This window comes from Nothoprocta perdicaria, unplaced genomic scaffold, assembly GCF_003342845.1.
Source record: "Nothoprocta perdicaria isolate Ctin4 unplaced genomic scaffold, notPer1 scaffold_252, whole genome shotgun sequence".
NCBI classification, from domain to species: domain Eukaryota; kingdom Metazoa; phylum Chordata; class Aves; order Tinamiformes; family Tinamidae; genus Nothoprocta; species Nothoprocta perdicaria.
The window spans coordinates 237,283-248,466 of record NW_020455480.1 but is presented as its reverse complement, the minus strand read 5'-3'; the positions used below and the strand labels follow the sequence as shown (position 1 = coordinate 248,466).

The following is an 11,184-nucleotide window of genomic DNA, read 5'->3' as shown; positions in this document are numbered from 1 at the left end:
CGCGGAGCCCGCGGGACCCCCGGCGAGTCCCGGCACGGCGGCCGCCCCGGCGCGGCCCTCGCAGAACATCGCGGTGCAGGTGGGTGCCCCGGGCCGGCCCCGCGCCCCGCGCCCCGGCCCCGCAGCCGCCGCCATCCCTGCCTCCCTCCGCAGACCGACTTCAGGACGGCCGATGCGGACGTCAACACGGACCAGGACATCGAGCGCAGCCTGGTGGGTGTCCGGCCCGCRGCCGCATGCACAGTGGCACGCGGCCGTCCACTCTGGAGACCATCTCGCCTCCGTGCCCGTCCGTGGGCACCCGCACGGGCCTCTCGCGGTGCCCGTCTTGCCCTGCGCGTGCACTCACCAGCCAAGCAGCCGCCAGGCGCTCCCGCGGGCGCACACCCCAGCCCTCGCGCCGCCCGTGCCCCACGCGGGCTCCTCCGTTCCTGAGCCCCCGAACTCCCAAAGGCTGCGGAGAAGCAGGAGGGCGCGTGCACGCTGGCAGCGCGCGTGCCACGCGAGGCAGCCGCAAACTCGGCGTGTGTGCGCTGGCCGGCTCGCTCCGGGCCCCGGCCTTGCCGCTGCGCAGCCCTGCTCTCAGAGGCAGAARTGCAGCGTCAGCTGCAGCCTCAGGCAGTGAGACCCGCAGTGCAATCGAGAGAAGCCCACTGCTGAAGCAGAAAGTCCCTGCGCTTAGTGGCAGCCTGAGCCTCGCTGCCCGCTGGGCTTCCCAGGGCTCCTGAGCTTTGCTGCTCTTGTCCCTGTCCCCATTGGCGCGGAGGAAGGAGCAGCTTCTCCCTGAGGWTCCTCTCTACCCGCAGGACAAAATGATGTCTGAGAGGGCTCTGCTGAAGGAGCGTTACCAGGAGGTGCTGGACAAGCAGAGGCAAGTGGAGAACCAGCTGCAGGTGCAGCTGAAGCAGCTGCAGCAGCGGAGGGAAGAGGAGATGAAGAACCACCAGGTAGGTGGGGAAATAAAGGGATAGCTGCCCCTACAGTAGCTCTTGTCGGGACGAAAGGAACCATCGGGGACGTCAGCTTGGTCTAAAGCAAGGCGTGGAAGTCATTGGCCCCTAAGAGGTTTCTAAGGAGACAGGAGAGCCGCAGCCTCCATGTCTGCCTCCTGAGTTTCCTCTTACAAACCCCTATATAGACCTTATCTGGGGCTCCATCTGCAAAAAAAGATTACCAAGATGCAAATGAGCTGTCTTCAACTTCACTGAGACAGCAGCCCGTTTGAGAGCAAAACTGTAATTTGGGGATTTTGCTCTTTATCTGCATGAGGCTTGTTTCCTTTAGGAGATTCTGAAAGCCATTCAGGATGTGACCATCAAGCGCGAAGAGACAAAGAAGAAGATGGAGAAAGAGAAGAAGGAATTCCTGCAGAAGGAGCARGATCTGAAGGCGGAGATTGAGAAACTCTGTGAGAAAGGCAGAAGGTATTAGTATGGAGAGGCAAGGCCTGGTTAGAACAGAAAGCATCTAGCTGGAGCATGCAGTAGGTGCGGTTCWAGGAGGATCACGGTGGACTTGTGGAAGCAGCAGGCAGTGTAACGGGGAGCAGCCCGTTGCGAACACGTCTCCTGCAGGCTGGCCGCGTCTCCGTACGGAGGCCCCCGGCTGAAGCTTTGAGCAGGAGGAGGTTGTGCCTGTCTTGCACGTGGGGGCTCGACAGGCCGCCTGCCGCGGGCCTGCCCTGCGGTAAGATGGGCAGCACGGGCACTGCCAGGAGCCTCTCTGCGTGGCGGGGACTCGCGAGCCAGCGGGTGTCCATGTGAGGGGAAGGACGTGAGCTCCTTTGCATGGCGGCCTTGCTCTGCCACGCAGCTCTGCTCTCTTGTCCGGGAGCTGTGAGTGCTGAGGGCTCGCTCTGCGGGTCTTTGGAGGCGGTGAATTCAGTAACCGTTCCGAGAACTTGGCCTCCGCTCCTCGCGTTGCAAAGCAGCTGCCGCAGGTTGTTGCCGCGTGGCACAGCGCTCTGCAGCGGATCCTGGCTGCGTGCGGCACTCACTGCAGTGTCAGGACACAGCAGACTCCGGCTCTTTTCTCGTGGACGGTGGTAGCGATCGCTTCCAAACGCGTAGCAAATGGCTCGGTCCTTGGAGAATGTCGCAACGCTGGGCACGTGGCCGTGCAAATACCTGGTTTAAACTGGAGCCACGCAGCGGTAGTGGCAGTGCGGTGACACCGTTGCAGTAGGTGACTCCATCTGTCCATCTTTTCCCTTGTGCAGGTTGCTGAAAGAACAGGAGGAAAAGGAAAACAAGATTGCTTCCCTGATCGCAGAGCAGTCTGATGAGAAGTAAGGCTCTCCATGTTACCAAGATCATGCCGCCGAGTAACCTCTTCCTGCCAGTGTTTTCCCTCTGCTTGTGGGGAGCGGTCGATACGTGACAGATGAAAGCAGRTTTCCCTAACCCCAGAGTATTTGGCTCGGGAGCGAATGTGGTGAGGACGCCCGGGCAGCGCTGCGCAGTGAGGCGCTCTAAAGGTTTTATCTCCTTCTGCAGCAGGCGRGTGCCCACAGCCTCTGGATTTAATCCTCTTGGATGCCGCTCGCCAGCAGGCTCCTGGATACGTGTGACATAGAGTTCCCCTAAGACTAGAATTTCTGCTCGGTGCCTTGGCACAGCTTGTGGCTGCGACCTCCGAGTGCATTTGGACTCGCAGCATTAGGGCAGGGCTCGCGCTCTCCGAGTGATGTTCAGATGTGCGTGCTGGCTGCGCTCTCTGGGTCCGCGCCGTGTGCCGTTGGCCGGGGCTGGGCGGGTTTTTGCAGCTGCGCGCGGGTTCCTGTGCTCGGGAGCAGCTCCCCTCGGGCACCGGGGGAAAAGGGACCCTCTTCTCTTCGTGCCTGCAGGCAGCTGTGGGAGATGGAGCTAGACAAGCTGAAGAACCAGCACAACGAAATCAACAGGAACATTCTCGAGGAGACAGAGCGGGCCTGGAAAGCAGAGGTTGGTGGGTGGCTTCTTACGTGCACAGGGGCTGAGGAGGCTCTTCTAGGGCTTCCAGGTCCTTGATGAGTGATGGTGAGGACCTGAAGCTAGGGGAGGTTGACAACAACTAGGGCAAGTGCCAAGGCAAGTGTCTGCAAGTGTCAGTGCAGTACCTGTTCATGCCAGCTGATGCCCCAGTGCAGCTAGCAGGSTGTTCGCTGAAGAGCTGGCAGTCACGGCGTGGCAGCGTGAAAGGGCAGTACAGACACTGCCTTCACGTGGGGCCTCTCTCTGCTAGATCCTGTCCCTGGAGAGCCGAAAGGAGCTGCTCGTGCTGAAGCTAGAGGAAGCGGAAAAAGAAGCAGAGCTGCACCTCACTTACCTCAAGTAAGTCYCCAAAAGGGCAGCAAGACTCCGGTGTTGCCCTGTGCCTGTTTGCCCTTCCTCTCCCGCCGTTGGAGAGGTTTGACTGGGTTGAGGTTTCTTGTGGGTTTCTTTATGAAACTCCTGTGACTCTGCCATGCCGCAGAACAAGGGCACGTGGGGACGTGCCCATTCCCTGCTGTCTTTGCTGCCACGCTCTCGAGCCGATGGCCCTGCGCTGGCTGCGCTGCCTGTTCCTGTCCCCCGCGTCAGTCTCTGGCCCCTGGCAGCACCAGGGCCCCTCTTGCAGAGGTTCTTCCCAGCTCKAGGTGCCTGGCTGGAGCGGGGCGCCTGCTGGGGAAGGGGCTGGGCGGGTTCGTTGCTTCTGGCTTCCCTGCCTTTGCTGCCGACGAGAGCGCAGGAGCGAGAGGGCAAGGGGAATCAATCGGCCTTGCAGGTCTGCGCCCCCGACGCTGGAGACCATGCGGCCCAAGCAGGAGTGGGAGATGAGGCTCAACAGGATACGCATGACCAAGGAAAGCGTGCGAGTGAGTCCCTGGCAAGCGGCTGCCGCCACGACGGCGAGCGCTCGTGGTGAACGCTGCTTTGCCTGCTGCATCTCCAGCCTCTTTAGGAGAGGAGCGAGGCAACGCCGAGGGGTTTGTGCCTGGGAGCGTGGCCCGCCCAGCCCGCCCTGGCTGCAGCTGCCGAGGCCCGTGCGAGCCTCCCCGAGCTCGCACGTGTGGGTGGCTCCTGGGCGCCCGCCTCCTCCTCCTCCTCAGGCAGCAGCTTGCAGCGCTCGGCCTCTGCTCTCCTCCCTCCCTTTCAGGATCAGTTCAATGACCACATTCAGATGGTGAGAAACGGAACCAAGCTGAGCAGCCTTCCGCAGATCCCAACGCCGACCCTGCCGCCTCCGCCCTCGGAAGTGAGTGCCCCTCCGGTGCGCGCGATGSCCGGCCAGCCGGCCGGCTGGGGGCTCCGTGCTGGGGCGCCCGCTGCCCTCCCCGGGGAGCTCTGCTCGGAGATGGCCTTTTCTGACCAGCCTTTCCTCCCCTCCTGTTTTTCTCTCTCAGACAGATTTCATGCTGACGGCATTCCAGCCCAACCCCTCCCTTTCTCCCAGGCTGCCCTTCCCCATCGGACCGGTTCCCGTGCCCATGGTCATGCCAAGCGCTGACCCCCGGGCACTCTCCTTCCCGCTTCTGAACCCTGCCATCTCCAGAGCTAACCAGCCCTCCCCGCCGCTGCCTGCTTCCCAAGGCAGGAGCAGCCCGGTCGTGGCGTCGCTTATTGGCACGCACAGTCCCCACATGGCGCCGGCTGCCTCCATCCCTCCTCCGCCAGGTCTGGGAGGAGTTAAGGTCACTCCAGAGTTTCACGTGCCCCAGCCGGCTGATAAGCTGGAAAAGCTGCTGGAGAAGCTGTTGACTCGGTTCCCGCAGTGCACCAAGTAAGCGCCCGCGTTCTCTGCCGCGGGCAGCGAAGGCTGGCGCGGGCAGGTGAGCGAGCGGAGCTGGCCCGGGAGCGCCAGGAGCCCGGGCAAGGGGAGGGAGGCCGAGCTCTGCCTCGTGCTCTTGGACGACTCTGCCGGTGCTTCCCCCGGCGTCGCGAGACAGCAGCTCGGGGTGGCATGTGGCTCGTGGGGGCTCTCGGCTGCGGGCAGTGCGCAGCGTGTCGTCCCTCGCGGTGACGCAGGCTTCCCCCGGGAGCGGCCGCCGGCTCTGCGGGCAGCCGGCGGCGGGTGGGAGCTCAGGGCAGGCCGCTGTCCCCCGCAGGGCCCAGCTCACCAACATCCTGCAGCAGATCAAGACCGCGCGGAGGACCATGGCCGGGCTCACCATGGAGGAGCTGAACCAGCTGGTGGCGGCGAAGCTGGCGGAGCAGCACGAGCGGGCCGCGGCCGGGGCTCAGGTGCGGGGTCGGGGGCCGGGGGCCGCCTCCTTGGCGCGGGGCGGCGCCGCTGACGCCTCCGCTTGCCTCGCTGCAGCCGCTGAGCCGCATCCGCGCGCCCCTCTTCTCCGCGCCGCTGCCGCAGATCAGCACGCCCATGTTCCTGCCTCCCGGCCAGGTGGCGTATCCCGGAGCGGCGGCGGCACACGTAAGGCTTGGCGGCGGTCGCGGAGCAGCCGCAGGGACGGCCGCCGGGAGGGAGGGAGGGAGGGAGGGAGCCCTTGTGGGCGCGCAGCCGCAGGGCAGGGCGCAGAGGTGGCTGCGGGACGGGCGCCTGCAGGGGAGCAGCGGCGCGTGCTGGAGCGCGGCCGGGCGCTCCCGTCACCCTCTGCCTTCTGTCCCCGCGGTGGCGGCAGAGCCCGGCGGCCTGCAAGCTGTGCCTCATGTGCCAGAAGCTGGTGCAGCCCGGGGAGCTGCACCCCATGGCCTGCGCGCACGTGCTGCACAAGGAGGTGAGTGCTGCCGCCCCTTCCCGGGTCCCAGCAGGGCTRGAGAGGCCCCCGGGGTGCCGCTTGCGAGCGCGTCGCGCCACGAGGAGGGCGCGTTCGGTGACAAACATCTCCGCGCCCTGTCCCCGTCTCTGCTCGCTCCTGGCTGCACCAACCTGCGCGGCTCTTCCGGAGTGCCTGCCGTTCTGGCCTTGGAGCCTGTGCCCCTTCTTGGGAGGGTTAGATCCGCGCTTCCTGCCTTCCTGGAGGGCGAGGCGGAGGGAAGATGTAGGGTGCCGGGTGTCGGAGGGAGCTGAGGAGAGGAGCCGCTCTCTGCCCGCGGCGCTGCCTGCGGCTGGAGGCAAAACCCTCCTCCTAACGGCTGCCTCATGGCCCAAGCGAGTGTGGAGGCCGCAGAAAGGCAGGAGCTCAGGAGAGCCCCGTGCTGCTGCTGCTGCTGCTCCTCGGGGAAGGCTCCCTGCTSCCAGGGCCCTTCGGGGCTTGTGGGCACCAAAGGAGAGCACAGTGCCCAGCGGCAGCAGCGCCTCGCGGTGCCCGCAGCGCCGTGGGTCGGGCCGCTGCCTCCTGGCTCATTCTCTCTCTTGCAGTGCATCAAGTTCTGGGCACAGACCAACACAAACGACACTTGCCCCTTCTGCCCAAGCCTCAAATGACGGCTGCCTGAACAAAGCGTCCCCCGCAGGAGTTGCTGTGAATAGAGCGGATCAGTTCTAAGATTTCTACAGTTCTATATTTATACGACCATGTATACACATGTACATTTTTATTATATAGGTAATGTGTGTATAGAAAGTCTGTATACATACAAATTCATAAATAAAGTGTGTATATTATGCAGTGAGCTGCTGCTGCCCSTCGTTTCTCGGTTAGTGGTCGCCCTCCTGGCTTCCTTGCTAACACAGCGCCGCGGCTCGCAGCACTCCCCCAACCTGCGGCAGCGTTCCCAACGCTTCCACAAAGCAATCCCGCTTGCACAAAGCATTCCCGGGCCGGGATGGCCCTGCCCGGTGCCCCAGCAGAGCCCTCCTCTGCCACATCCCTGCAGAACTCCTCGTGCTCCTGGCCCGGTCCCTCCTAGCAAGGAAGCTTGCAGGCAAAGGGGGAGTTTTGTGGTTTTTAATATAATAATAATTTACCGTGTTAACATTCATTGTTCTTACACAGACGCTAGGTTACAGAGCACTGGAGTCTACAGCAGCAGCTGGGGTCCCGCTGCCCGCCGTGTGCGCGCGGGCAAAGGGCTGCCCCGCTTTCCCGGTGCCGGCGGGCGCCGCGCTGCACAGCGAGCGCGCGGTGGCTGCACCGCAGCCCAGGGCCACGGGCCTGGCGCCTTGGCCATCCCGCCCGCCCRCGCCTGCCCGCACGCGGCTCGGGTGCCTCTGGTGCGCGCAGGCGGGCGGGATGCCAAGGTGTGGGGTGCGGGCGGGCGCCGCGGCGCTCCCCGCGGCTCCGGCAGCTCTCGGGGGGCCCTTCCCGGCAGCGCTGCCGTGCGCGGCGCCTCGCGATCCCCGCGAGCCGCCCGTCCCGGCGCTCCCTAAAGGGCTTGCCGCCGAGCAGCCGCTGCTGCGCCAGCTAGTCTGGCGCCTGGCTCGCGCCAAGGCACCGGGACTAGGCAGGGGGCTGCCAAGAATAAAAACCAAACAGAAAAGACAGAAGGAGAGCCAAAGCTCTCCCCACGACCTGGCACGTGGGGCGAAAGCGGCTCTCGGGGTGAGAATTAAAAATACACATATCTGCAGGGATGGCACAGGGGAGAAGCATCCGTAATTGGAAGCCCCGTGTGCAGCACGGGCCTGCTCTACGCACGCTGATTCGGCACAGCTGCACTACCGAGGACTCATAGCGTAGAAAACCAAACTACGTACACCCACGGGGTTAAAAAAGGAGCAATGCCGCGGTGCCCAGGGCCGCTGCCCCGGCTGCCCGGGAGCCCGGGGACGTGGGAGGCGGGATGTGGGAGGCGCTGCGGCGGGTGAGGCCTGGCGGCCGCTGCAGCGGGGCCAGCAAAGCACCCCGCTGGCTCCCTATGGCTTTCGAAAGGGCTGGGCGCGCGCCCGGGGCGCAGAGCGTTCCGGCGGGACCCCGGGCTGTGCTGGTGCTGCGCAGCAGCACAGGTGCCCCCGTGCCCCCAGGAGCGCGGGGCGCCGGGGCAAGGGAGGCCGCGCGGCACAGCACCACCGGGCTGCTGTGTGACAAGCAGCGCGTGGCACCGCCGAGGGCGCAGCGCGGCACGACGGCTGCTGCACGGAGCACGAGGCCGCGGAGCAGGTGGGCGGCACCACCGCGCGCCCTCCCCACGGCTCCCCGCGGCCCCGGCAGCTCCAGGAGGGCCCCGCGTGGGGACGAGGCCCCGGGCACGCGGGCTCCTGTGCAGGGCAGCTGCACGGGGACGGCCACGGCCACGGCGCACACGGCCACGCAGGCAGGGCGCCTGCAGGGCCGGCAGGAGGGCGCAGCCACGGGGACGCGAGGGGCCGAGGGGCAGCCGCGCACACCGTGTCCCCCCGGCCGGCACCTCACGGCCCTGCGCCTGCTCCCTGGCGCCCGTCCGTCCGTCCGCGCGCACCCGCCGCTGCCCGGCACGAGGAGGCCGCGGGCACTGCACTGCCACCGCCGGGCCCCGCGCCGCCGCCTCACCTGGCCGCGCGCCCCGCGTGCCGCCGCGCTCACTTGAGCAGCGAGATGTCGTCGGCAAAGTCGTCGTGCTCGCGCCGCAGGCAGCGGAAGCAGCGCCACTGGAACACCATGAGGCAGAGCGGCAGCATGAAGAGGGCGCAGATGGCCGCCATCACGTAGGCGATGGTCATCAGCGTGGACTCGTCCGTCTGCGGGATGTTGTAGCCGCAGTCCTCCATGTCGGCGTGCAGGAAGGGCCCCTCCACGGCAGCCGTGCGGAACTCGTCGTGCACTGCGGGCGCCACGGGCGGCGGTCGGGGCGCTGCGGCACCCTGGGCACCGCGCGTCCCCGCTCCCCGCGCGCAGCCCTTACCGTGGCAGGCGCTCACGGCGAAGCCGATGCGCTTGCGGGCCCGGTCGAACACCACGTAGAAGCCCTCCATGATGACGGCGCCCATGACGGTGCCCGTGGAGGACTGMGAGATGGCGAACTTGTAGCAGTCATCCTGCGAGGTGGCCACGTCCTCCACGGGGCGCAGGTACTGCTGCAGGGCGAGCGGCGTCAGCAGGGGCGCCGCGCGGCCCGGCACGGCCCCGTGCGGCGCGTGCCGCCCCCGCCGGCCCGCGGCACCCACCTGCGGCAGGATGGTGATCCGGAACGACTGGTTGGTGGCCTCGCCCATCAGGTAGAGGGACAGCGCAGGGAAGATGTGCCAGGGGGTGGTGCCCACCTGCCAGCAAACCAGCTGCTCCCCCAGCCAGAAGCCGTCGGGGAACTTCTCCGTCTGCAGAGGGGAAGCAGGGGCGAGTGGGGCCGCGCGGGGAGCGGAGGCGCCCGGTGGGCACCCTGCCTGCCAGCGGGGCACGTGGCTACGCGGTGCTGCCCGACGAGTGCAGCTGCGCTCACCGATGAAGCCGTCTTGATGGACCTCACCGCAGCCTCGAACACCTTCTTGGGCAGCCTGAGGTTGGTGGTGCCGCTGTCCACGATGCTCTTGTCGTAGTTGTACTGGGGGCAGGAGACAGGGAGTGAGGGGGTGCCAGGGGAGCCCCACCCACTGTGGTGGCGCCCCAGCCGCCTCGCAGCGCCCACGGGGMCCAGCTGCAGCCAACCGCCCGCCCGCCTCACCTCCTTGCAGTCCATGTTGAGGTCCTGCCCGTTGACCTCCAGCTTCACGATGATGACCTCGTAGTACCACTCCTTGCGGATGGGCGTGTACCAGATGTCGCCCACGTAGAGCGCGCGGTCGATGCCGCCGATGATCTGCAGCAGGGAGGGACGGGCGCTGCCACCGGGCGCTGCCAGGGCCGTCCCCGCGCACTCCCCTGCGGCGCCCGCCCGCCCGTGCGCTCACCATGCTGCCCCCCACGGCCGCCAGCGCCTCGCTGCCGTTGGGCGAGAAGCCCGCGCCGCACAGCTGCAGCGAGAAGATGTTGGGCACCCGCGTCTGCTTCACCAGCGAGTCAAAGAAGGGCTCCAGGCTGTCGTCGGGCTGCGGGGCGCAGGGCGCGCTCAGCACGGGCGCGTGCCAGCGCGCGGAGCCGAGCGCCCGCAGCCGCCCGCGYGCCAGGCAGCACTCACGCGCGCGATCTCCGCGTAGGCCAGCCCCAGGATGCCCTCCCAGTTGGAGCCGTTGATGAAGAACTTGTCCGACTCGGTGATGGCGGCKATGTTGGCTCTGATGGTGACGTTGGGGCCGTGCGGGATGGTGACGAGGTCGGTGCCCAGCTCGCCCTCCCACTTGCCCTGGGTGTAGGGCACGTAGACGCCCTTGCGCAGGTCGCGGTAGGTGCTGGAGCTGCGGGCGAGCAGCGCGGTCAGGGCGGGCGGCGCGGGCAGTGCGCGCGGCCCCGCGGCCCCGTACTCACCGCTGCCGCTGGTAGTACCGCCGCAGGAAGGGGTGCGGCGCGGCGCCCACCGCGAAGTTGCTGCTGCCCGTGTCCACCAGGATGTTGAGCTGCGCGGGGGCAGTGCGGAGGGGGCTGGCACCGCGCTGCCCGCCGCGCTGCGGCCCGCTGCTGCTCCCGGCTGCGCTGCCCGCGACCCAACAGCGGCGCACGGCATGGCCGGGACACGGCCGCCCGCAGCCTCCTGCCCCGCGGGGCCTCCCCGGGCCTCCCTGGCGGCCGTGCTCCCCGCAGCRCTCCCGGGAGAGCTGCCGCCGCGGGGACGCGGCCGCCGGGCAGCGCGTGCAGCCAAGGAGACGCGGCCCGCAGGGGCTGCCGCTGCCACAGTGGCACACAGGTGGTGCAAGCGGGGCTGCTGCCATGGGCACGGCAATGCTGCAGGCTGCTGCTGGCACGYGGAGGCCACGGCGGCACCGAGCCCCGCAGAGCAGTGCGCGCGCTGGGCACCGCCGGACGGGGAGCACAGCGGTGGCACGCCGAGCCCCGGCCCCGGATGCGCGATGCAGAGCTGCAGGCCGGGCCCGTGCCAGGCTGCCCGGCGGCCGCGGCGCTGCTGCCGTTTGCGGCAGGGCTGTCACCGAGACACGGGCAGCACGGGCCCCGCGCAGCCACCCCGGCCTGCAGGCATGCACGCAGGGCTGCGTGCGTGCATGCACACAGCGCCCGGGGCGGCGCGGGGCGGTGCATGCACCAGGCCCGCTGCACGCACTGCTGCATGCACTGCTGCATGCGCTGCTGCCTGCGCTGCTGCATGCACTGCTGCATGCACTGCTGCATGCGCTGCTGCCTGCGCTGCTGCCGGCGCTGCTCGGCGCTGCCCGGCCCGCGGCGCGCTCACCTTCTGCGGCGGGCTGCCCAGCGCCATCTGCACGTAGTAGCCCTGGCCGGACTTGCCGCGCAGGTTGTCCACCATGGGCAGGAAGGCGCGGGCGCGCGCGCCGCCCTCGCCGCCGCCCTCGGCCTCCTCGTCC

General features: G+C 67.6%; 3 protein-coding genes across 3 annotated transcripts in view; 1 reads left to right on the top strand and 2 right to left on the bottom strand.

Moving 5' to 3' along the window:
• Positions 1–200, bottom strand: part of PCSK7 (proprotein convertase subtilisin/kexin type 7) — an 11,606-nt gene extending 11,406 nt beyond the window's left edge. Inside the window, exon 1 of the mRNA XM_026040294.1 lies at positions 156–200. Within this exon, the coding sequence (XP_025896079.1) occupies positions 156–200 (45 nt within the window). The remainder of the gene's footprint in view (positions 1–155) is intronic.
• RNF214 (ring finger protein 214) lies at positions 42–6,445 on the top strand. The gene is made up of 14 exons (XM_026040277.1): positions 42–79; positions 154–213; positions 807–947; positions 1,285–1,424; positions 2,219–2,287; positions 2,846–2,942; positions 3,223–3,311; positions 3,745–3,835; positions 4,117–4,215; positions 4,364–4,740; positions 5,066–5,201; positions 5,278–5,388; positions 5,597–5,692; positions 6,277–6,445. Exons 3-14 carry the CDS (start codon positions 813–815, stop codon positions 6,340–6,342), a joined length of 1,506 nt encoding a protein of 501 aa, XP_025896062.1. The 5' UTR covers positions 42–79; positions 154–213; positions 807–812; the 3' UTR covers positions 6,343–6,445.
• A 1,866-nt stretch (positions 6,446–8,311) lies between these two features.
• BACE1 (beta-secretase 1) lies at positions 8,312–11,143 on the bottom strand. The gene is made up of 9 exons (XM_026040279.1): positions 11,052–11,143; positions 10,175–10,263; positions 9,888–10,104; positions 9,661–9,798; positions 9,435–9,569; positions 9,213–9,314; positions 8,941–9,090; positions 8,679–8,850; positions 8,312–8,597 (listed from the first exon to the last, which is right to left on the bottom strand). The coding sequence occupies exons 1-9, from the start codon at positions 11,124–11,126 to the stop codon at positions 8,356–8,358; spliced, it is 1,320 nt and encodes a 439-aa protein (XP_025896064.1). The 5' UTR covers positions 11,127–11,143; the 3' UTR covers positions 8,312–8,355.
• Positions 11,144–11,184: the final 41 nt, after the last annotated feature.